The 26,316-nt window shown below is 35.3% G+C and overlaps 2 protein-coding genes across 17 annotated transcripts in view; both read left to right on the forward strand.

The window, feature by feature from the left end:
- The window catches only part of OSBPL8 (oxysterol binding protein like 8), a 196,692-nt gene that overhangs the window by 166,603 nt on the left and 3,773 nt on the right, over nt 1–26,316 (forward strand). For all 16 annotated transcript variants that reach the window (XM_082418916.1, XM_082418927.1, XM_082418920.1 and 13 more), the window contains 8 exons: nt 802–900; nt 3,690–3,787; nt 5,647–5,736; nt 7,018–7,154; nt 8,796–8,981; nt 9,311–9,398; nt 23,445–23,550; nt 25,295–25,397. In XM_082418916.1, the coding sequence (XP_082275042.1) occupies nt 802–900; nt 3,690–3,787; nt 5,647–5,736; nt 7,018–7,154; nt 8,796–8,981; nt 9,311–9,398; nt 23,445–23,550; nt 25,295–25,397 (907 nt within the window). The remainder of the gene's footprint in view (nt 1–801; nt 901–3,689; nt 3,788–5,646; nt 5,737–7,017; nt 7,155–8,795; nt 8,982–9,310; nt 9,399–23,444; nt 23,551–25,294; nt 25,398–26,316) is intronic.
- Nucleotides 1–26,316, forward strand: part of BBS10 (Bardet-Biedl syndrome 10) — a 178,724-nt gene that overhangs the window by 140,177 nt on the left and 12,231 nt on the right. The window lies entirely within an intron of this gene.

A 26,316-nucleotide genomic window follows, 5' to 3' on the forward strand; every position in this document is an offset into this window, starting at 1 on the left:
AAAAATATTTTGCTAAATGAAAGAAGTCAGACACAATAAACTACATATTCTATGATGCCATTTATACAAAATTCTAAAATAGGCCAAACTATAGTGATAGAAACCAGACCAGTGGTTTCCTTGGGCTGGAGGAAAGGATTGACTGCCAAGGAGCAAGGATTGTGGTGGTGGAGGTTACATGACTGGATACAATTGCTAAGACTATCAAAATGCACCATTAAAATGGGTCACTTACTGTATGTAAATTATACTTCAATAAAACTGTCAATGGGGGAAATATATATATTTATATATATATATATGAAAAGCTAGAAGAAAATACCATGAAATTTTATCATCAATTGCATTTTGGTGGGTTATGCATATTTTAAATTTTTTCTAAATTAGCCATAGTATTATTATATCAATTATACGTACTTAAAGCTTGGGACTTAACGACGTAATGTGTCTTACAGATAAGAAATAATGTTTTTATTCAAAAAAGGGCATATTAAGCTATACAGTGAAACAGTGTTTTACTGCATGTTCTACATGGTTAAGATTTTTTTTAAGAGCCTCATGTAAAATAACACAACAAACATATAATGAGTACCTTTTAAAAGTACTCATTTTGTAAGAATAGGAACATGGATCGAATATGTTTTGGGTATAAGACAACAAATACATGTTTGGACACATTGAGACTGAGACATTTTTAAGACATTCCACTGTAGATATCTGATAGGTGTCCTAAATATGTTTTGTTTGTTTTGAATTGGCTGAATTATTTTTGTGAAACTTAATAAACAATATTTATTTCAGGAAACTCATTATCTGCAATATTAGAAGGAGAAGCACGGTTAACTTTCTTGAATAGAGGCGAAGATTATGTAATGACAATGCCATATGCTCATTGTAAAGGTAAATATTTTCCATACTTGAGTTAGGTTTTTTTTTAAGTAAGTGTATTTGACTGTAATTTATGTTTTGAGATTGATGGAGTCAGCCTTTTGTTTGAAAGTGTCCTTGGTTTTACAGATACTTGAGATCATTGTTATCATCTGCTGAATATTTCTATGATGAATTAATTCACCACAGTGGATTTTTTTGTGACACATACTTTATTTGGAAGAGTCTGATTTATAATAATGGAATTTCATTCTCCTTGTCTGCAAGTTGTAAAATTTGATGAAACTGCCCGTTATTTCAGAATCCTCAAAAGTGATTTTTATCTTCTTGCACCACCACCCCTTTTTAAAATTTTAATGTACTGCTTTTCATTGTAACAAGTTCTTTAAAATTATTTCTCATCCTTGTTTGGCAGTTTGTTAAAAATTAATGTATTATGCTTTTTCCCCATTATTTAGTACACAGATAAAGGTATTAAATAATAACTATCACTTAAAACAGACCAGGCACCCAACTATTCTGTGCACTTTACATTTATAAACTCATTTAATCATTCCAGCAGCCCTATAAAGTAGGTAATATTATCCCTGTTTTATGAACGAGGAAAATAAGGCAGAAAGAGGTTAATTTGCCTGAGATCACACAGCTCTGCAATCTGCACTGCTATGCTATATGGCATCACCTTAAACACTCAGCTTGGTCATTATCTTCATCCTCCTTTCCAACCCATTTCTTAAAAATAACTTTTTAGGGTAATTATCCTATATTTTAGGAACTGATTCATGGAAATTATTTAATATGACCTCATATCACAGATGAAAAAACCAAGAGGGTTAAGAATCTTATCTAAAGCCAGACCAGCTAGTTAGTAAGAATGCTGAGACTAAACTCTAGGCTTGTTGTCTCCCATCCACTGTGCAAGACTGCCAACTTGTGGCCTCAGGCTAGGTAATTCTTTGAGCTTCATGTGTGGTTCTTGAAATAGACATGAAGTGAAATATCTGAAATCATGAAATGAATTGATAAGAAGTATATTTTTAAATTTTAAATAATTTAGAATAAATAAAATGATATTTCATGTAGAGAGATACCTAATGCCATACCCAAATAGCAACAGGGAAAATTTTTTTTTCATAGCAATGTTTTTATTGCACGGAAAAAAGGAGAGATCATAACCCCTTGTGAATGAGGAAATGATTATTTTCTACCTTCGTGTATTTTCTCAGATGTGTTCTCCAAATCACTAGTCTCAAATTGTTTTATAAAATAAGAATTCCGTAGCCAAATAAATATGAGAAGCATTGCATAGTCTTTTCCTCTCTTGAAAATTAACATTTTGCATTTGCATATTAAAGGCTGCCTTAAGAGTTTAGTCCAGCTTGGAGGGCATTATGCTAAGTGAAATAAGTTAGAGAAAGACAAATACTGTATGATATCATTTATATTCAATACATGGAATCTAAAAAATATAACAAACTAGTGAATATAACAAAAAAAGAAGCAGATTCACAGATATAGAGAACACACTAGTGGTTACCAGTGGGGAGGGGGGTGCATTATAGGTGTGGAGGACTAGGAGGTACAAACTATTGGTAAGAAAGGCTCAAGGCTCAAGGATGTACTGTACAACACGGGGAATATAGCCAAGATTTTGTAATAACTGTAAATGGAAAGTAACCTTTAAAAATTATATTAAAAATTTTGAAAAAACTTAAAATCCTATCTAAAATGTTGAGTTTAAAAATCAAATTGGAGAAAGATATGTATAGTATGATTGTGTGTAAAATGAGCTTATATGGTTTCTATGTATACATAGTAAACATATACAAACTATGGGAATGATGAACATTGGGAAAAAAAAAAAGTTTAGTCCAAGAACAGATACACACACACACACACACACACACACACACACACACACACACAGCCTGTTTAACTTGTCAAACTCAGAATTTCCCCAACTGTTTTTAGTCAAGAACCAAAATATGGAGATTTTAAAATTTATCTTACTTATACAGTTGATTCTTGTTATTTGTAGTACTTACGTTCTATAAAGTCACCACAGACACTGAATTAATGAATACTAAACTATTGCTCCTTGAGGAAACATATGGTTAGGTTCCTGTGAGCCTCTTGTCACAGCATTTTCATCAACCAGTCAAAGCATAACTTTGTTTCTTTTTAAAGACACCATATTACATATATACTTTTGATTCATTAGCATTGAACTAACAGCCAACAGCACTATAACTCATGCCTGAACCAAGCTTTAACATACGTATTTTCTCCATAAAGTACATCACAACCTTCTGTGCTTAGGAACACCAGATAGCACTTATTTGGGGGCCATTGTAAATAGTAAAATCACCAACAAAAAGCACAAAAATGCGGCACTAAATATACTGCAGAAAAGACACTTGTTTACTATATGAGTAATGAAGCCAGAAGTCAAGAGTCTCACCTTGTTTGACTTCAGCTTCAGTGTGCACATTGGACAACTCTGCACACGTCCACGAATGACTGCAGAAATGCTGTGGGTATTGATTTTGGGATTACTAATATATTTTAGTGAGAATATTAATTTGTAAATATAGACTGGAAAGAATGTGGATCAACTGTTATCTATTCAAATCCTACAGAACCAACTTTATGTGTATATTATAGATTGTTATTGAGTAGGACAGAATCCTCTTGAATTATTCGTTTCTCCTAGAAGATTAGATTATAAAGTTCTACTTGTTATTAGCCAGTCTCTCTCTCTCTCTCTTTAACCTTTTGTCAAAATTGTTTTTTTTCTTTAGGAATTCTTTATGGCACAATGACACTGGAGCTTGGTGGAACAGTCAATATTACATGTCAAAAAACTGGATACAGTGCAATACTTGAATTCAAACTAAAGGTTAGTAGAGAATGATAGGAGGTATCATCTAATTAAACAAGAGGTATACGATGTATATTGAACAAAAAGCACGATTTAGTTTCTAATTAAAAACTAAATATAAGAGCATAGAATTCATGAAAGGGCAGCCTTGGAAGATCCAAATCAACAGAAAGCCATGATTTGTTGTTTCTAATTTTAATTAATAAAACTGTTGGCACTATAATAGGAGATTTAAGAAGAGGATGAATGGAAATTTCTTAGTAAATTGAAACATTGCTTTATAGAATACCAAAAAGTATGTACCCCCCAAGAAAAGTATGTATCAGCTTGAGCTATGCTGTGTACACTAACAGAGTTTTATTATTTACTATTTCTGCCTAACAATTTACTCTAAAACTCACGAGCTTAGAAACAGCTATGTTCTGTTCCTTAGGAGTTCTGTGGGCCAGGAATTTGGACAGGGCATATTGGGGATGGCTTATCTCTGCTACGTAATGGCTGGGGCAACAGTTAGGAAGACTTTCAGGCTATGAGAGACTCAACAGTTGGGGCCTGGAAACATCTGAAGGATCATCACTTACATGTCTGATGACATGTAAGTCATCATATGTCTGATGACATGTAAGTCATCACTTACATGACTGATGACATGTCTGATGACATGTAAGTCATCACATGTTGGGATGACTGAAAGTCTAGGACTGCAGATCTGAGCACCTGTAAACATGACTTTTTCATGTGGTTTGTCTTCCTCACATCATGGGAACTTTAAGGTAGTCAGACTTCTTACTTGGCAGCTTAGGGTTCCAAGGACAAGTGTCCTTGTGAGCAAGGCAGAAGCTGCATTGCTGTCCATGACCTAGACTCAGAAATCAAATTACATCATTTCCACCATTCTCTACTAGTTGAAGAGTTACAAACCCACCTAAATTCAAAGGGGAGGGATGTAGATCCCACTTCTCAGTGAGAGGGTGACAATATCTCATTGAGGAAAAACATGTGGGCTGAAGGAGGAAGGGTAGCTATAATTGAGGCCATCTTTGGAAAATACTGTCTGCCTCAGCGTAAAAGGGAAATTTAAGACCTTTTCACAGTGTCATTGTTGGTGTAGGATAGTACATTACGTTTAGATAAAAATATTTCTATGAATTATTTAATACTTATGACTAAATTGCTCCGATGTTGATATCCAGCTAATCAGCAACTTTGCTCTAATAAAAAGGATCTCTTTAAGTATTATTTGATTTAATGCCCTTTGATTTTTTTTTTCTTCTTAGCAGATTTTTTGCTTGTATGGTGATAATGATATTTGAAAATCATGACTGAAGAGGTCTTAAGTAATTTATGACACCTTTAAAGATTAGATTGGAGCATCAAACTTTTGTCAGTGAGGAGAAACATCAGTAAGGCAATATAGTAACTCAAAATATATTTCTTCTAATTTAATTTTCGGAAGTTTTTTTTGATTGGGTATTGTTTTATTGTTTTGTTTTTGAAGGAGGGGTTGCTGTTCAATAGATGAGTTAAGTCCCTTATGTTTACTGAGTTGTTACTGCTTAAAATATTGCAACATTGAGAGAGTGCAGTCTTGAATCAGGAGAGAGCACAGGACACCAGTCAGTTACTTCAGTGTGATCTTTCTTAATATGTTTATTTGGGCTTCACTTAGTCTGTTTTTATCTATTTTTTCCACAGCAACAAATTTAAATTTCTTTTTATTGAACATTTCTGACTAAAATTTGAGTCAGCATTTCACCATTTGTGCCTTTAACAGCACTGTAACTATACAGTTACATTTTTGGTTATTTTTTTGTCTATATTATATGTAAATATAAGTTAAAAGTAAAATGTTTCTTCAACATTGTTTCTTTTAAAAGCCATTTCTAGGTAGTAGTGACTGTGTTAATCAAATATCAGGGAAACTAAAATTGGGAAAAGAAGTCCTAGCTACGTTGGAAGGACATTGGGTAAGTATTTTTATATTGTAGCTTTACAAAAAGAATTCTATTCTGTGGGAAAAAAATTAAAAATTAAATTTTATAAGTTCACTTATCCCATTTCTAAAAGCATTCAACATAACTTATTCAACATAAGTTTCAATTTAACAAATATTTTGGTATTGCTCTGTATCAGCAGTATTTAGTTTAATGTAATATTTGCTCTTTCCAAAACTTTAAATCAGTAAAAGTAGCTAACACTTATGTATCACTTACTATGTACTGCATTGTTTAAAAATGTTACTCATATTAACTCATTTAATATTTAGTATAATAACCCTATGAGATGAGTATTATTATTGTCCCCATTTTACAGAGGAGGACACTGAGGCACAGAGAGTTTAAATAATTTGTTCAAAGTAGTGAAGTAAGATTTCCGCCCAGGCACTCTGGCTCCAATGCCGTGCTTTTACACACAACAGTATACTGCCTCTCACCAGAAGAGGCATTTCCAATTAGGGTTATATTTCCTTTGGAGGACCATGGAAAAGATAGTGTTTTTTGAGAGCAATGGCTTTTATTTACTTCTCTGCTGACCTAAATTCACATTTATGTAATTTTGTTAAGAGGAGCTTATTATATTAATAAAAAGGATCATATCATGCTACTGCCAAATGCACTCTCACTGTAAACACCAGTATATGCTTTTTTCTGCATTATAATCAGAAAATGATGAGAAATATGATGAGAAAATGAAGATGGACCTAGAGACTCAACTAAGAGGCTACAGTGCTCTGTTATTTTTAAAATTTACTTCTATCTGAATATCATTTGGAAAAAAAGATAAAACTTTTTTTTTAAATGAAATTTTATAAGATTGTGCTAAGATTTTTAATGCTAAGAAAGGCTCTTAGGTTTTTCTACATATTTTGAATACATAGATGGTCTACAGCATCTCATTGTAGCTATAGCAAACACTATGCTCTACTTTGACAATTCAGAGACAGCTGTTGAGGCTTTGCATGTAATTGTCTAAAATTTGTTTATTAAGTGAAACTTGTGAAATCTCACAGACTTCCTGTGCAGTCAACCAAGTTTTTAAATGAAAAGTATTAGATATTTAATCTTAATGTTTTTATAAGAATGAGAAGAGATTTGGGGCTTTTAGAAAAGTGCTAGTTATATTTGTTTTAAAAATGTGTTTCACTGTGGGATTGTCAGGAAGAAATTATTATTATATTACTAAACTACAAAATTCCCTTTTAAATAAAGATAATTCTCTACATTAATTTTTAATTTCCTTAAATATAGGATAGTGAAGTTTTTATTACTGACAAAAAGACTGATAATTCAGAGGTTTTCTGGAATCCAACACCAGACATTAAGCAGTGGAGATTAATAAGGCACACTGTAAAATTTGAAGAGCAAGGAGATTTTGAATCAGAGAAGTAAGTATACCACTTTTCAGCTCACTTCATGAAAATCAAAGAGTATTTTTTTGTAATCGCTCAACAGTATGGTCACTTTTCTCTGTTTTAATTCAGCAAAATAGTTCAACATTTGTGGGATGATACAAGATACAAGTTTTGGTGTATGTGAATGTCAAATAGTTATAAAACAAATCATGCTGCTCTTCTGCAGCTCTAAACTAAAACTTCCTATTTTTTCCTTTCTCTTCTTATCTGCTCCAGGGCTTATTTAAAAAAAAAAGAAGAAGAAGAAACTTTTTTGTTTGCATAAAATGGTGGGACTAATGATTCTTGGTTTTTATCCGGCAGCTGTTTTCTAACCTGGGTTAGGCATGTAGAACTTCAGGCGAAGTGGTACAAAATCTACTTCTGTTTTATTTTCTAAAATACAAAAATCACGCCACTGGATGTGCAGGCTTCTAGAGGACTTATATTAGTTGGGGACTAATTAAGGCCATAATTTATGTTCTTAAATCATGAAATTCTTCCTGGATCTCCTATACTTTTACACCAAAAATATTGTATACATATTGCCCAATCGTATTCTTCTATTTCTTTCCTTGTGTTAGGAGAAGGGGACTGCTGTGTAAAAGACAGTCTACTAGGTACTTTATACACATTATGCAGTTTAGTTCTCACTACATGTTTCCACATGCATATCATTCTCTTCTCATGAGGATTCAAGTCCACGTGCACTTTCCTTCTGTACTCAAAATTGAGGTTTTCAAAGATGGAAGATTACGTACGCACCAGTTCTAAAAATTCTATTTCAGCTATAACCACATGATGCTCTCCATCCAGAGTGAAACTTTGCCAAGGCATATGACAATTTTTGAGATGTGGGTATAATTTAATGTATTTTAAAGATGAGGAAAATGAATCTTAGACAAGATAAGTAACTTTAAGTTCACCAGCCAAGAAGTGGCAGATCTAGGATTAAACCCAAGTCTATCTGATTCCCTAGCCTTTATTCTTTGAGCCCAACATGCTATCTTCCCAGATGGGTAGAATACAGATATATTTTTAAGTATCTAATAAAAAACTAAACTTTAGTAGGGGAAAAGATTTTACCTCAGTATTTTTTTCTGCTAAATCAATGGTTCTCAACACTGGCTGCACATTAAAATCACCTGGGAAACATTAAAAAAAAAAAAAAAAAAAGCCATACTTGGGCCCACTCCCGGAGATTCTGATTTTTTTTAATTCCCTGACAAATCCTACACCCAAGGTTGAGAAACATGGCAGTATACTTCTGGATCTTTGAGGCCAGTGGGTCCTAAACAGTAGATACAAGAATCATCTGGGGAGCTTGTTAAAAATGTGGATTCTTGAGCCTTCATTACATTTCTACCATTGTGGATCAGCACCATTCATTTCCGTATGTTTAAGAACCCATGTAATAAATTTCTCTGGCCAAGAAAAAAAATTGGTCTCCACTGTCTCACTCTATTCAAGGCATCACTTTTTATATCTTGACTTGTTTCTAAGCATCCGAGCATAAGCTTTGTCAAAGCCAAAAACCCACATGGGCATCATTTTCTCTCAAGGGGACTCAAGCCTATTCTATGCAGATTTGATTTTCTGTTTTTTTTTTCAATATTATTTTTGCACATGTATTAGACTCTGGCAGCGGGTAACTCGAGCCATAAATGCCAAAGACCAAACAGAAGCTACTCAAGAAAAGTATGTTTTAGAAGAAGCTCAAAGACAAGCTGCCAGAGATCGGAAAACAAAAAATGAAGAGTGGACTTGCAAGTTATTTGAACCTGACTCACTCACAGGAGAATGGCATTACAAGTTTGCAGAGTAAGTAATTAAAAATTATATTACAAACAGTATCTCATAGTTTTTTGCCTTCATTTCTAGTTTTTTTAATTGTTAGTATGAATAGTTTTTAAATTAAGCAGTATGTGTGAGATTTTACCCTTGATGTTCCATTCATTATAAATTTGACTCCATGATAGTAGTTAGCCTATAAAATAAGCCGAGGATCGGATTAGATATGACATATCTTAATCTTACAGCTAAGTTTATAATCACCAATGAAAATCTAATCATAGAGTAGAAAGTTTTTTAAAAAGTTTCTGAGCATTTTGCTTGGTCATTAAACAAGTGGTGTTTTTTCATTTATGTAGTACTCGACCTTGGGATCCACTTAACGATATGATACAGTACGAAAAAGATGGTGTTATCCAGACCAAAGTGAAACATCGCACTCCAATGGTATGTAATAAAAAAGTAACTAGATCCTGCTCTGCATATAAATTTTTAAAATTCTTAGTATCTTTGGTTACCAACCTTTAAAATTTCAGGTCAGAAAAATGATACAGTAGGCAGCTCCAAGCTCTTGTGCCCCCAAAGAAACATAAAAAATCAAGCAGAAACTGTCATAACCAAATTTGCCTGAACTCTGGAAAACAGTCAGAGGTTTGCAGCAACTAAGTGAGAGCTGAATCAAGAATCAGGTGACTTCAAAGCAGCGAGAAGGCTTTATGGCATTTTCACTTGCTCTTGTCCTAATGCCTCCCTGGTGCAGTGCCAGTCTTGAAGGATCCCCACATTCCCAGTGTGAGCCCTGGTTCCAGAGGGAGTAGAGTAGACCTTGTTAACAAATTGCTGTGTATGTCTTTTTTTTTTTTTTAAACATGTTTATTGGAGTATAATTGCTTTACAATGGAGTGTTCGTTTCTGCTGTATAACACTGAATCAGCTCTACATATACATATATCCCCATATCTCCTCCCTCTTGCATCTCCCTCCCACCCTCCCTATCCCAACCCTCTAGGTGGTCACAAAGCACCTAGCTGATCTCCCTGTGCTATGCGGCTGCTTCCCACTAGCTATCTATATTACATTTGGTAGTGTATATATGTCCATGCCACTCTCTCACTTCGTCCCAGCTTACCCTTCCCCCTCCCCGTGTCCTGAAGTCCATTCTCTACGTCTGTATCTTTATTCCTGTCCTGCCCCTAGGTTTTTCAGAACCTTTTTTTTTCTTCTTAGATTCCATATAGATGTGTTAGCACACAGTTTTTGTTTTTCTCTTTCTGACTTACTTCACTCTGTATGACAGTCTCTAGGTCCATCGACCTCACTACAGATAACTCAATTTCGTTTCTTTTTATGGCTGAGTAATATTCCATTGTATATATCTGCCACATCTTCTTTATCCATTCATCTGTCGATGGACATTTAGGTTGCTTCCGTGTCCTGGCTATTGTAAATAGAGCTGCAATGAACATTGTGGTACATGACTCTTTGAATTATGGTTTTCTCAGGATATATGACCAGTAGTGGGATTGCTGGGTTGTATGGTAGTTCTATTTTCAGTTTTTTAAGTAACCTCCATACTGTTCTCCATAGTGGTTGTATCAATTTACATTCCCACCAACAGTGCAAGAGGGTTCCCTTTTCTCCACACCCTCTCTAGCATTTGTTGTTTGTAGATTTTTTGATGATGGCCATTCTGACTGCTGTGAGGTGATACCTCACTGTAGTTCTGATTTGCATTTCTCTAATAATTAGTGATGTTGAGCATCCTCTCATGTGTTTGTTGGCAATCTGTATACCTTCTTTGGAGAAATGTCTATTTAGGTCTTCTGCCCATTTTTGGATTGGGTTGTTTGTTTTTTGATTTTCAGATGCATGAGCTGCTTGTATATTTTGGAGGTTAATCCTTTGTCAGTTGCTTTGTTTGTAAATATTTTTTCCCATTCTGAGGGTTATCTGTTTGTCTTGTTTATGGTTTCCTTTGCTGTGCAAAAGCTTTTAAGTTTCATTAGGTCCCATTTGTTTATTTTTGTTTTTATTTCCATTTCTCTAGGAGGTGGGTCAAAAAGGATCTTGCTGTGATTTATGTCATGGAGTGTTCTGCCTATGTTTTCCACTAGAGTTTTATAGTGGCTTGCCTTACATTTAGGTCTTTAATCCATTTTGAGTTTATTTTTGTGTATGGTGTTAGGGAGTGTTCTAATTTCATTCTATTACATGTAGCTGTCCAGTTTTCCCAGCACCACTTATTGAAGAGGCTGTCTTTTCTCCACTGTATATGCTTGCCTCCTTTATCAAAGATAAGGTGACGATATGTGCATGGGTTTATCTCTGGGCTTTCTATCCTGTTCCATTGATCTATATTTCTGTTTTTGTGCCAGTACCATACTGTCTTGATTACTGTAGCTTTGTAGTATAGTCTGAAGGGAGGGAGCCTGATTCCTCCAGCTGCGTTTTTCTTTCTCAAGATTGCTTTGGCTATTCGGGGTCTTTTGTGTTTCCACACAAATTGTGAAATTTTTTGTTTTAGTTCTGTGAAAAATGCCATTGGTAGTTTAATAGGGGTTGCCTTGAATCTGTAGATGGCTTTTGGTAGTATAGTTATTTTCACAATGTTGATTCTTCCAATCCAAGAACAAGGTATATCTCTCCATCTGTTTGTATCATCTTTAATTTCTTTCATCAATGTCTTATAGTTTCTACATACAGGTCTTTTGTCTCCTTAGGTAGGTTTATTCCTAGGTATTTTATTCTTTTTGTTGCAATGGTAAATGGGAGTGTTTCCTTAATTTCTCTTTCAGATTTTTCATCATTAGTGTATAGGAATGCAAGAGATTTCTGTGCATTAATTTTGTATCCTGCTACTTTACCAAATTCATTGATTAGCTCTAGTAGTTTTCTGGTAGCATCTTTAGGATTCTCTATGTATAGTATCATGTCATCTGCAAACAGTGACAGTTTTACTTCTTCTTTTCCTGTTGGATTCCTTTTATTTCTTTTTCTTCTCTGATTGCTGTGGCTAAAACTTCCAAAACTATGTTGAATAATAGTGGTGAGAGTGGAAAACCTTGTCTTGTTCCTTATCTTAGTGGAAATGGTTTCAGTTTTTCACCATTGAGAACGATGCTGGCTGTGGGTTTGTCATATATGGCCTTTATTATGTTGAGGTAGGTTCCCTCTATGCCTACTTTCTGGAGGGTTTTTATCATAAATGGGTGTTGAATTTTGTCGAAAGCTTTCTCTGCATCTATTGAGATGATCATGTGGTATTTCTCCTTCAATTTGTTAGTATGGTGTATCACATTGATTGATTTGCATATATTGAAGAATCCTTGCATTCCTGGGATAAACCCCACTTGATCATGGTGTATGATCCTTTTAATGGGCTGTTGGATTCTGTTTGCTAGTATTTTGTTGAGGAGTTTTGCATCTGTGTTCATCAGTGATATTGGCCTGTAGTTTTCTTTTTTTGTGGCATCGTTGTCTGGTTTTGGTATCAGGGTGATGGTGGCCTCATAGAATAAGTTTGGGAGTGTTCCTCCCTCTGCTATATTTTGGAAGAGTTTGAGAAGAATGGGTGTTAGGTCTTCTCTAAATGTTTGATAGAATTCGCCTGTGAAGCCATTTGGTCCTGGGCTTTTGTTTGTTGCAAGATTTTTAATCACAGCCTCAATTTCAGTGCTTGTGATTGGTCTGTTTATATTTTCTATTTCTTCCTGGTTCAATCTTGGATGGTTGTGCTTTTCTAAGAATTTGTCCATTTCTTCCAGTTTGTCCATTTTATTGGCATATAGTTGCTTGTAGTAATCTCTCAGGATCCTTTGTATTTCTGCAGTGCCAGTTGTTACTTCTCCTTTTTCATTTCTAATTCTATTCATTTGAGTCCTCTCCCTTTTTTCCTTGATGTGTCTGGCTAATGGTTTATCAATTTTGTTTATCTTCTCAAAGAACCAGCTTTTAGTTTTATTGATCTTTGCTATCGTTTCCTTCATTTCTTTTTCATTTATTTCTGATCTGATCTTTATGATTTCTTTCCTTCTGCTAACTTTGGGGTTTTGTTGTTCTTCTTTCTCTAATTGCTTTAAGTGTAAGGTTAGGTTGTTTATTTGAGATGTTTCTTGTTTCTTGAGGTAGGGTTGTGTTGCTATAAAATTCCATCTTAGAACTGCTTTTGCTGCATCCTGTAGGTTTTGGGTCATCGTGTTTTTATTGTCATTTGTTTCTAGGTATTTTTTGATTTCTTCTTTGATTTCTTCAGTGATCTCTTGTTTATTTAGTAGTGTATTGTTTAGCCTGAATGTCTTTGTATTTTTTACGGATGTTTTCCTGTAATTGATATCTAGTGTCACAGTGTTGTGGTCGGAAAAGATACTTGATACGATTTCAATTTTCTTAAATTTACCAAGGCTTGATTTGTGACCCAAGATATGATCTATCCTGGTGAATGTTCCATGAGCACTTGAGAGGAAAGTGTAATCTGCTGTTTTTGGATGGAGTGTCCTATAAATATTAATTAAGTCCATCTTGTTTAATGTATCATTTAAAGCTTCTGTTTCCTTATTTATTTTCATTTTGGATGATCTGTCCATTGGTGAAAGTGGGGTGTTAAAGTCCCCTAGTATGATTGTGTTACTGTCGATTTCCCCTTTTATGGCTGTTAGCATTTGCCTTATATATTGAGGTGCTCCTATGTTGGGTGCATAAATATTTACAATTGTTATATCTTCTTCTTGGATTGATCCCTTGATCATTATTATGTAGTGTCCTTCTTTGTCTCTTGTAGTAGTCTTTATTTTAAAGTCTATTTTGCCTGATATGAGAATGGCTACTCCAGCTTTCTTTTGATTGCCATTTGCATGGAATATCTTTTTCCATCCCCTCACTTTCAGTCTGTATGTGTCCCTAGGTCTGAAGCGGGTCTCTTATAGACAGCATATATATGGGTCTTGTTTTTGTATCCATTCATCCAGTCTGTGTCTTTTGGTGGGAGAATTTAATCCATTTACATTTAAGCTAGTTATCAATATGTATGTTCCTATTACCATTTTCTTAATTGTTTTGGGTCTGTTATTGTAAGTCTTTTCCTTCTCTTGTGTTTCCTGCCTAGAGAAGTTCCTTTAGCATTTGTTGTAAAGCTGGTTTGGTGGTGCTGAATTCTCTTAACTTTTGCTTGTCTGTAAAGGTTTTAATTTCTCTGTCAAATCTGAATGAGATCCTTGCTGGGTAAAGTAATCTTGGTTGTAGGTTTTTCCCTTTCATCACTTTAAATATGTCCTGCCACTCCCTTCTGGCTTGCAGAGTTTCTGCTAAAAGATCACCTGTTAATCTTATGGGGATTCCCTTGTTATTTGTTGCTTTTCCCTTGCTGCTTTCAATATTTTTTCTTTGTATTTAATTTTTGATAGTTTCATTATTATGTGTCTTGGCCTGTTTCTCCTTGGATTTATCCTGTATGGGACTCTCTGCGCTTTCTGGACTAGAATGATTATTTCCTTACCCATATTAGAGAAGTTTTCAACTATAATCTCTTCAAATATTTTCTCAGTCCCTTTTTTTTCTCTTCTTCTTCTGAGACCCCTATAATTCGAATGTTGGTGCATTTAATGTTGTCCCAGAGGTCTCTGTGATTGTCCTCAATTCTTTTCATTCTTTTTTCTTTATTCTGCTCTGTGGTAGTTATTTCCACTATTTTATATTCCAGGTCACTTATGCATTCTTCTGCCTCAGTTATTCTGCTACTGATTCCTTCTAGAGAATTTTAAATTTCATTTATTGTGTTATTCATCATTGTATATTTGCTCTTTAGTTTTTCTAGGTCCTTGTTAAACGTTCTCTTATTTTCTCTACTCTATTTCCAAGATTTTGGATCATCTTTACTATCATTACTCTGAATTCTTTTTCATGTAGACTGCCTATTTCCTCTTCAGTTGTTTGGTCTGGTGGGTTTTTACCTTGCTCCTTCATGTACTGTGTGTTTCTCTGTCTTTTCAGTTTGCTTAGCTTACTGTGTTTGGGGTCTCCGTTTTGCAGGCTGCAGGTTCATAGTCCCATTGTTTTTGGTGTCTGCGCCCAGTAGGTAAGGTTGGTTCAGTGGGTTGTGTAGGCTTCCTGGTGGAGGGGACTGGTGCCTGTGTTCTGGTGGATGAGGCTGGATCTTGTCTTTCTGGTGGGCAGGACCACGTCTAGTGGTGTGTTTTAGGGTGTCTGTGAACTTATGATTTTAGGCAGCCTCTCTACTAATGAATGTGTTTGTGTTCCTGTCTTGCTAGTTGTTTGGCATAGAGTGTCCAGCACTGTACCTTGCTGGTCGTTGAGTGGAGCTGGGTCTTAGCGTTAATATGGAAATCTCTGGGAGAAGTTTCACTGCTTGATATTACGTGGGGCCTGGAGGTCTCTGGTGGACCAATGTGCTGAGCTCGGCTCTCCCACCTCAGAGGCTCAGCCCTGACACCTGGCCAGAGCACCAAGACCCTATCAGCCACACGGCTCAGAAGAAAAGGGAGAAGAAGAAAGAAAGGAAAAATAAGTAAATAAAATAAAATAGAAAAAATTATTAAATATTTAAAAGTAATATAAAAAAGAGAGCTTAAGAAAGAAGAGACCAACCAAACCAAAAAACAAATCCTCCAATGATAACAAGTGCTAAAAACTATACTAAAAAACCAACAAACAAACAAAAACAGACGTCAGAACCCTAGGACAGATGGCAAAAGAAAGCTATACAGATGATATCACACAAAGAAGCATACACATACACACTCACAAAAAGAGAAAAAGGAAAAAATATATATATAATAAAAATAAAACAAGGAAGAGAGCAACCAAATCAGTAAACAAATCTACCAATGATAATAAGCTCTAAACACTAAACTAAGGTAAACATAAAACCAGAAACAAATTAGATGCAGAAAGCAAACCCCAAGTCTACAGTTGCTCCCAAAGTCCACCGCCTCAATTTTGGGATGATTCGTTGTCTATTCAGGTATTACACAGATGCAGCGTACATCAAGTTGATTGTGGAGATTTAATCCGCTGCTCCTGAGGCTGCTGGGAGAAATTTCCCTTTCTCTTCTTTGTTCGCACAGCTCCTGGGGTTCAGCTTTGGATTGGCCCCGCCTCTGCGTGTAGGTCGCCTGAGGGCATTTTTTGGGAAGTCTGAGGTCTCCTGCCAGCGTTCAGTAGGTGTTCTATAGGAGTTGTTCCACATGTAGATGTAGTTTTGATTTATTTGTGGGGAGGAAGGTGATCTCCAAGTCTTACTCCTTCACCATCTTGAAGGTACCCCAGCTTCAGTCTACTTGAAAGCAGTGGCCTATAACATCTCAGTGATGGCAGCAAGAGAAGAATCCTCTGAACTCTCCTCTCTGAAAAGGAGGACACCATGCCGTGTGTCAGTACAGCATACGGGGAAATCCATGGGCGGCATCAAAGTGTCCTTTGTGACTCAGGGGTCTGTCTTTCAAGCCAAACAGCCGTCATGCACAGCACCATGCTCTTCTGAAAATTCCTGCATCCAGGCTTCAAATGCAGAGCTCCATCAGAAGGCTTCTGAGTGTTCCCAAAATCCTGCCTGGCTTCAGCCCCAATGACCTCTCCAGAAGTGGGAAGTGCCGGGAGCTGACCTCTCCATAAGGGGGGTGCACTGGGGTCGACCCCTCCAGAAAGTTGCGCGCAGGGCTCTGTATGTCTTTTGTAACCTGTCTGGGGGTTACCTGAAGGATTTATGCAGGGCATATATCTTTTTTTTTTTCTAACTCAGAGCTGAGCCAGAAAGGCTGCAGGCATTGCTTGAAAGTACTACAAGCCAAACTAACAACCTGCAGATACCTGGGGCAAAAGATTACCAATAAAACACACAATAGGCCATGTAAGAGAGAGAAAAAGCTAGGGAGAGATTCTTTGGGAAATTAGGGCATTGAATAGCCCCATGTATACAGGAGAATCTAGAAAGCCATGAAAATGCCCAAGGCAAGATGCTTATGCTCAGAGAAGACCTGCAAAAACCCTCAGCTTTCACCTTAAGCTAATTTCTAGGCTTGAAATGTTGAAGGAGTGCCCCTACACATAGCCTGTCTGCTAAGACTAGGAGAGTTTGGATTTTGGGGTTTTTTTTGTTTTTGTGTCTTATTTGTTTAGCTTTTGGTGTTCAAGGAAATCTATGTCAAAATACTAGCTAAACACAAGCTGAGGAACACAGACTTCAGTGACCATGCACAACAAGGAGAAAAGTCTTTGCAAATATAGTTTGGGAAATTCACTGAACAGATGGAGTACAATAGCCTTCAACAATACAGAAAGCAGCAAACCCTGGAGAAAGTGGAAAATCTGATTTCCAGAGTTACCACCTTATAATATTTAGATGTGTAGTTTTCAACAAAGAATTAAAAAGCATATGTAGAGACAGGAAAATATGAACCCATTAAAAGGAACAAAGTAAGTTGACAGAAACCATTTCCGATAAAAGTCCAGACACCAGACTTAGCAAAGTTTTTTTTTTTTTTAATAAATTTATTTATTTATTTTTAGCTGTGTTGGGTCTTCGTTTCTGTGCGAGGGCTTTCTCTAGTTGCAGCAAGCGGGGGCCACTCTTCATTGCGGTGCGCAGGCCTCTCGCTATCGCGGCCTCTCTTGTTGCAGAGCACAGGCTTCAGACACGCAGGCTCAGTAGTTGTGGCTCACGGGCCCAGTTGCTCCACGGCATGTGGCATCTTCCCAGACCAGGGCTCAAACCCGCGTCCCCTGCATTGGCAGGCAGATTCTCAACCACTGCGCCACCAGGGAAGCCCCCAAAGATTTTAAAACAATTATCTTAAGTATGTTCAAAGAGTTAAAGGAAACAGGGACAAAGAACTAAAGGAAATCAAGAAAAAGGTATATAGACAAAATCAGAATATCAATAAAGAGAAATCATACAGTGAAACCAAAGAAATTCTGGAGCTCAAAAATACAATAACTGGGGCTTCCCTGGTGGCGCAGTGGTTGAGAGTCTGCCTGCCAATGCAGGGGGCACGGGTTCGAGCCCTGGTCTGGGAAGATCCCACGTGCCGCGGAGCAACTGGGCCCGTGAGCCACAATTACAGAGCCTGCGCGTCTGGAGGCTGTGCTCCGCAACAAGAGAGGCCGTGATAGTGAGAGGCCCGCGCACCGCGATGAAGAGTGGCCCCCGCTTGCTGCAACTAGAGAAAGCCCTCGCACAGAAACGAAGACCCAACACAGCCAAAAATAAATAAATAAATAATAAAAAAAACCCAAAAAACAAAAAAACAAAAACATTTTAGTGATTTGATAAATGTTAAAAAAAAAAATACAATAACTGAAGTGAAATATTCACTAAGATATTCAACAGCAGATTTGGAGAAGGTGGAATGCAAGAATCAGCTAACTCAGAGATTGGACAATTGAAATTATCTAGTCTGAGGAACAGAAAGAAAAGAATGAAGAAAGTGAACAGAGCCTAAGGGACCTATAGGGCACCATCAAGTGGATCATCATATACATTAAGGGAGTCCCAGAAAGAGAAGAAGAATAGAAAGAGGCAAAATAATATTTAAATAAAAAAGTTCACCAAATCCCCAAATTTAATGAGAGATATAAGTTTATAAATCCAAGAAGTTCAACAAACTTTTAAATAGGATAAACTCAAAGAGACCCCCACACCAAGACATTATAAGCAAACTGTCAAAAGTCAAAGACAAAAAGAATCTTGAAAGCAGCAAGAGAGAAGCAACTTGTCACATATAAGCGATCCTTGATAGGAATAATAGCCAATTTCTCACTAGAAACCATGGAGGCCAGAAGGCATGAGATGACATATTTAAAGTGCTGGAAGAAAAAACTTGTCAAACAAGAATTGTATATATGGCAAAACTGTCCTTCAAAAATGGGGGAGAAATGAAGACATTTCCAGATGAGTGAGTTCATTACCACTAGACCTTCCATATAAGAAATGCTAAAATTGTCCTTCAGGTTGAAATGAAACTCAAAGCTGTATGAAGAAATAAAGATTTTCAGTAGAGATAAATGGATGGGCAAATATAAAAGCCAGTGTTACTGTAGTTTTAGTTTACAACTACACTTCTTATTTTTTACAGAATTTGAAAGATTAAATGAATGAAAAATAATTACAAATCTATGTTATTGAGCATACAGTGCATAAAGATGTAATTTGTGACAAGAAAGACATACAGGGAGGGACAATGGAGCTGTTTAGCAACCAAGTTTTTGTGTGCTATTGAAATTAAGTTGGTATCCATTCAAGCTAGACTGTAATAAATTTAGGTATAAATGTCATTCTCATGATAACCACAAAGAAAATATCTAAAACACATATACAAGAGGAAATGAGAAAGGAATCAAAACAATTCATTCCAAAAAAAATCAATTAAACACGAAAGTAGTAATGAAAAAAATGAAGGTCAAAAAAAGGTATAGGACATACAGAAAACAGCAAAAGGGCAGAATTTCTTCCTTATCAGTAATTACCTTAAGTGTAAATTGATTAAACTCTATTCAAAAGGCAGATTGGCAGAATGGATTAAGACAAACATGATCCAATTATATGCTGTCTACAAGAGACTCACTTTAGATCCAAAGACACAAATAGAGTAAAATGGAAGGATAGAAAAAGTTATTCCATGCAAATAGTAACCAAAAGAGAGCTGGGATGGCTATACTAATATTGGACAAAATAGACTTCAAGTCAGAAACTATTACAAGAGATAGAAAAAAACATTACGTATTGATAAAAGAGTCAGTTCATCACTATATGTGTACTAATCAATGAAGCCCCAAAATGTATGATGCAAACATTGACCACATGAAGGAAAAAATAGACCATTCTACAACAATAGATGAACACTTCAGTGTCACTCTCAATAATGAATAGAACATCTAGATAGAAGATCAATAAGGAAACAGAAGTCTTGACCCACACAGTAAACCAACTAATCCTAACAGATACATATAGAATATTCTACCCAACAACAACAAATGTACATTCTTCTCAAGTAAACATGGAACATTCTTCAGGATAGAACATATGTTAAGCCATATAACATATCTAAATAAATTTTTTAAAAATTAAAATCATGCAAAGTATCTTTTCCAGGTGCACTGGAATGAAGCTAGAAATCAATAACAGAAAGAAACTTGGGAAACTTACAAATATGTGGAAATTAAACAAGACACTCTAAACAACCAATGAATCAAAGAAGAAATCATAAGGGAAATTAGAAAACACTTAAGATGAATGAAAACAAAAACAAAAACCACAACATACCAAAACTTATAAGATGCAGCAAAGGCAGCGCTCAAAGGGAAATATACAGCTGTGAATACCTACAAAAAAAGAAGAAAGATGCCCAGTCAATAACCTAACTTGACAATGACGATCTAGAAATAGAAGGGAAAAACTAAACCCAAAGCCAACAGAAGGAAATTTGGAATGGAAATAAAAAAAATAGAGACTAGAAAAACAATAGAATCAATGAAACTAAAAGTTAGTTCTTTGAAAAGGTCAGCAAAGTTGACAAACATTTAGCTAGACTAAGAAAGAAAAAACGCAAGAAGACGAAAATAACTAAAAGCAGAAATGAAAGTGAGGACATTACTCCTGACCTTACAGAAATAAAAAGGATTATAAGAGAATATTATGAATATTTGTATGCCAAAAAATTAGGTAACCTAGATGAAATGGACAAATTTCTAGAAACACATATGTTACATAACCTGACTCAAAAAGAAATAGAAAATTTCAACAGACCTGTAACAAGTTAAGAGATTGGACCAGTAATCAAAAACCTCCAAACAAAACAGATACATGGATAAAGAAGATATGGTATATATACACAATGGACTATTACTTAGCCATAAAAAGAATGAAATAATGCCTTTTGCAGCAACATGGATGGACCTAGAGATAATCATATTAAGTGAAGTAAGTCAGACAGAGAAAGACAAATATCATATGATATCACTTATATGTGGAATCTAAAAAAATGATACCCTTGACAGAGTTGTCAAGTCCACTCAATGGGAAAAGAAAAGCTTCTTTAACAAATGGTGCTGGATTTCCACATGTAAAAGAATGAAGTTGGATCCCCTTCCTCAAACCATATACAAAAATTAACTCCCAAGTGGACCCACAACCTGAAATAAGAGCTACAACCATAAAACTCTTAGAAGAAAACAGGGATAAATCTTCATGACCCTTTATTTAGCACCGTATTCTTAGATATGACACTAAAGGCATGTGGAACAAGAAGAAATAGATAAGTTGAACTTCATCAAAATTAAACACTTTTGTGTATCAAAGGACATTATCAAAGTGAAAGACAACATGAGAGAATATTTGCAATCATTTATCTGGTAAGGGTTTAATATCCAGAATATATACAGAACTCCTTACTTAACAACCAAAGACAAACATTGCAAGTAAAAAATGAACAAAGGGCTTGAATAGACATTTCTTCAAAGAAGATATACACATGTCCAACAAACACATGAAAAGATGCTCAACATCGTTAGTCATAAGGGAAATGCAAATCAAAACCACAAGGAGGTCAGGTACTACTTCACACCTACTAGAATGATAATAATTTTAAAAATAGAAAATAAGTGTTGGTGAGGATGTGGAGAAATTGAAACCCTCGTATATTGCTGGTGGGAATATAAAATGGTGCAGCTGCTGTGGAGAATGATTTGGTGGTTCCTCAAAAAGCTAAACACAGAATTGCCATATGATCCAGCAATTCCACTACAGAAGAATTGAAAACAGAGTCAGACGTATACTTGTACACCAGTGATCATTGCAGCATTATTCTCAGTAGCCAAAATGTAGAAACAATTCAAGTGTCCATCAACAGATGGATAAACAAAATGTGGTATATATTTACAGTGGACTATTATTCAGCCATAAAAAGGAATGAAGTTCTGCTACGTGCTACAACATGGATTAACTTTGAAAATATTATGCTAAGTGAAATAAGTGGAACACAAAAGGATAAATACTGTTTGATTCTACTTATATAAAATATCTAGAATAAGCAAATTCATGGAAAGATTAGAGGTTAATAGGGACTGAGGGGAGAAGAGAATAAGGAGTTATTGCTTAATTGTTACAGAGTCTGTCTTTGGGATAATGGATATGTTTTGGAAGTAGTGGTGATGGTTGCAAAATATTATGAATGTACTTAATACAACTGAATTGTACACTTAAAATGGTTAAAATGGCAAAATTTATCTTGTGTGTGTGTATATATGTGTGTGTTTATACATATACACACGTTATCACAATTAGAAACTTTAAAAAATTTTTATATTTTGTTTCTTCCTTTAACAACACTATCATGATAGAGACACACAGGGCATCCAAATTTCCTCCTAACAGTAGAGTTTACTGATCACATTAAATCTTTGTATACTGACAGTTAGATTACTGACTCCCCTTCTCATTTTAACTAACTTCTCACCAGGCTTTATCAATCTCCAATCTGAACCTATTCTAAGAATGTGGATTTGGATTCTAAATGTTATAAAATCTTAAGTTTCCATGACTTAAAGTAGGAGGGCACAGTGTAGGCTGAATCTAGAACCTGCCTTGTTATTTACTTTCTGTAATAAAATTATACAAATTTTAATTTTAAGCCCATGAGTAAGATTTTGCAAAATTATTTCAAGGAATAGTTAACTGGGGATAATTCCTATTTAGAACAATAAACAGGTAAGAACAGAGTTAAAGACTTAGGACCACTGGTTCCCTGTTTTTCTAAGCATGTAAATTACCTTGCCCTTCTGTTTCTAGTTTCTTCTCTTGCATTTGGTTTTTTTATCCTAAGGAAAATTTAATCCTAATTGATGGTTAAACATACTCTTGAATTTTGTACATTTACTCAAATGTTTTCAGTAAGTTTAAGTTATGCTCTGAAAAGATAATAATATAATTTCCATTTATTATAAGATGCTTTCTACATTATCCAGATATTATTAAAAGTAAGCAATCTAAATAATTTTATTGGAAACCCAACATCATTCACTGAGAATGTTTCTTATGTTGGGAACAAGATAAGTATGATCTTAAAAGAGCACTATTTTTAACATTCAACTAGATGTACTAACTGGTGCAGTTAGAAAAGCGAGGTATCTATATTCTTATTTGTGTGTGCATAAAAATGTCTGTTGAAGGATATACAAACTAATAGCATTGAGTATCTTTTTAGTGAGGGAGAGACTGGGTGGATATGGGTCAGGAGTGGGAAGGAAACTCTTCATTGTATATTTTCTTATACTCTTTGATGTTTGTGCCAAATTAATGTTTCTTATTAAAATTAAACAATTTGTATAAGTGTATCATATTTGTTAAGTCTTAATTAGACTATTTCATCTTTGTTTTTATTTCTAAGTACTGTGCCCATGAACAGTTTTGACGGTTGTACAACATTGGTCTTTAATTACAAAATTCAGTGCAAATTCACTTAATAGCATGATTTTTTTTTTTTTCAGGTTAGTGTCCCAAAAATGAAACATAAGCCAACCAGGCAACAGAAGAAAGTGGCAAAAGGCTATTCCTCCCCAGAACCTGATATCCAGGACTCATCTGGAAGTGAAGGTAAAAATATTTATTGTAGACTATTGACAATACGAGTCAAAGTTTTTAAAAGTATATTACTATGTTTGATATAAGAAAATGGTTTTTCATATTAACTCAAGGAGATTTGTAAGTTTTGGTGGGGGCAGGGATGATGTACAAGAAAAGCTATTTTAGATTATAAATTTCAAGACCAGGCCACAGGGTAAAGGCATGGGAAATGAAAAAAGGGGAAACATGCAAATTAAGAACCACACTGTAGTGCTAGCTCTTATGCCTTGTTAGCTTCTGAAAAATTGTTGATGGTTTCCTAGATTCAACGCAGGCAGCATTTCTTGAGTTTTGTTCTCGGTTCCATGCTTCAGAAAAGTTTTTTATTCTCATAATAAATTATTGTGGTGTTTAGAGATCACAGAGAAGTAAAAATATAACTATCAAATTATGAACTAAATTTACTAGTGTGCCATTCTTGTTTAAGTCAGATAATGTATAAACTGTCTTGAACTGCACTGAGATATAATCAAGGATTAAGGTAATGTCTGAGACATTATGAGAAAATAAAGTTTTCTTAAAACTGTAGTCTCTACTAAGCTCACACTAAGCTGGGGAACTCAATTTTACAGAGATAATACTAGAGGTGAATAAATGGTAAATGCTAAGAAACTAGTAGATGACAAATAGTAAAGAGTTTAAAGGAAAGGGGGCTGAATTCAGCTTGAGGGAAGGTCCTTAGAGGAAAGGAACCCTGATCAATTATGAGGATTTCTAATGGTTTATAGCAATCTAGGCTTGAGGGATGCTGGTGAGTGGACAAGATACTGGAATAAAAGAGGAATAAAATGAATAAAGTTCTAAAAGCAGGAGTCACATGGTACTGTTGTGCTCAAAAGGAGTATTAGTTATACTGTTGTTCCCATTTCACAGAAGAGGAAAGTGAGACGCGGGTTAACTGCCCAAGGTTGTATACCCCATAAGGCAGTGTATGTATATACATATATATATATGTTATATATGCAGATATTTTGGCTCCTTAATTCATTCTCTTATCCACTCCACTATATTACCTATAATGTATCAGCTGACATTTACTGAGTATTTAATGTGGGCCAAACTGGAGGTTAAACATACCTTCCTACAACCATGTGAAGTTTGAGTATTATTATTATCCAAGTTTACAAATGAGAAAGCTGAGATCTGGAGAGAGGTTAAGCTCTGAACAAAAATGGAAAGGAAGGAATGGATATGAGAAGGGATTTTAAAAAATACCATACACTTTGTTGGTTGACAATAAAAATTTGTAGAAGAGATATTAAAACCAATTGAAAAGGTTTAAAGTTTGGGTGACTAAAGGAATAAAGATAACATTAACAATTAATAAAAAAACTGAAAAGGGAGCTTAAAAAGCTGACTTCTTCAGATATAGGCAAATAGGCAAGAGACAGAAGAGAGTAATACCTCCCCCAAGTTAATATATGTATTTTTAAAGAAATATTTTTGTCTATTTTAATTGGTTAAAAAATAAAGCTGATTCAATCCAAAATTTAACTAATTCTTGGTTACTTTAAATATATCTATAGTGTTCTAGTTTTGAAATATGATTGAAACTTCAAAAATGCCAAGTATTAGGAGTAGTATGTTAGTCTCTAAGCCATAAAAATAATGCCTAGGAAAATTATTACATGAGAATCATTAATCTGAAATTTAGATTGTTTATAATTAAATATGTTCACTGTTTTCACCAAGTTTATTCTAAATGTCTTTTTAGCTCAATCAGTAAAACCAAGTGCAAGAAGAAAGAAAGGGATAGAACTGGGAGACATTCAAACTTCCATTGAATCTATAAAACAAACACAGGAAGAAATTAAAAGGTAATATATACGACAGTGACTATTCATTTGAGTCTAGAGGAGTTAAGAATCCTGTTATGTAGGAAATCATATGCAAACTTTACATTTTTATAACATTGCTAAGCTAAAATAGAACCTTGGCATCTGTCACCTGATTACTGAAACTTAGGAAATTCCTTCAGCACTAAAATATTTGGGAGAGATGGGAGGTTGTTTTGTCTCATCTGTGAGACTAGAATTGGAATCTCTTCATCTTACTGCTGTAGCATACTAGGAATGTAGCTGGGTTGAATGCGGAAGTAGGGTGGTTCCTGAGAAAGTCAGTTCACAAAGGCTTCCACAGTCTCCTTTGTACATGGCTGATTTTAATTGGAATGCACCAGTTGTTAAAATACTGAAATACTTCCCGTAACAGTGGGCAAATAGCCACTACCCTGAGACCTTCAAGTGTTCCCTGTGCGCTCCCAGACCCATCCCCTCACTCACCTCTCCGAGATCCAGCAACTAAAGGTCATAAGACCTAGGGAAGTTCCTTGGAAGGGAAGGGGTCGTGATCCTGCTCCACTGGTAAGGCTAGCATGAGTTCAGATTGGTTGTCTCCCATTGCTATATCAGATGTTAAGTTTTTTTAATATTAGCCAACCTTCTTTTGTGTATTCAGCACAGTGCTAGATGTTCTGGAGGATTTTTTTTTTTTAAGATATTTTTTTCTGTTCTTGGTGATCTGTGGCTTACATTTAATTGCTGTTTTCATCTACGGCCTCATTTCCTGCCATTCCTCTACACTTACCCATGCTCTAGTCCTATGAAACTCCTCACATCTCCAGAATATACTGTGCTCTCTCGTCTTTGGGTCTTTACCCACACTGAATCCACTGTTTAGATTGCCCTTCCTCCCACCTTGCCCCTCAAGAAAATCCCTGTTTATCCTTCAGAGTAT

This window comes from Balaenoptera physalus (genome assembly GCF_965194825.1).
Source record: "Balaenoptera physalus genome assembly, chromosome: 13".
NCBI classification, from domain to species: Eukaryota; Metazoa; Chordata; class Mammalia; order Artiodactyla; family Balaenopteridae; genus Balaenoptera; species Balaenoptera physalus.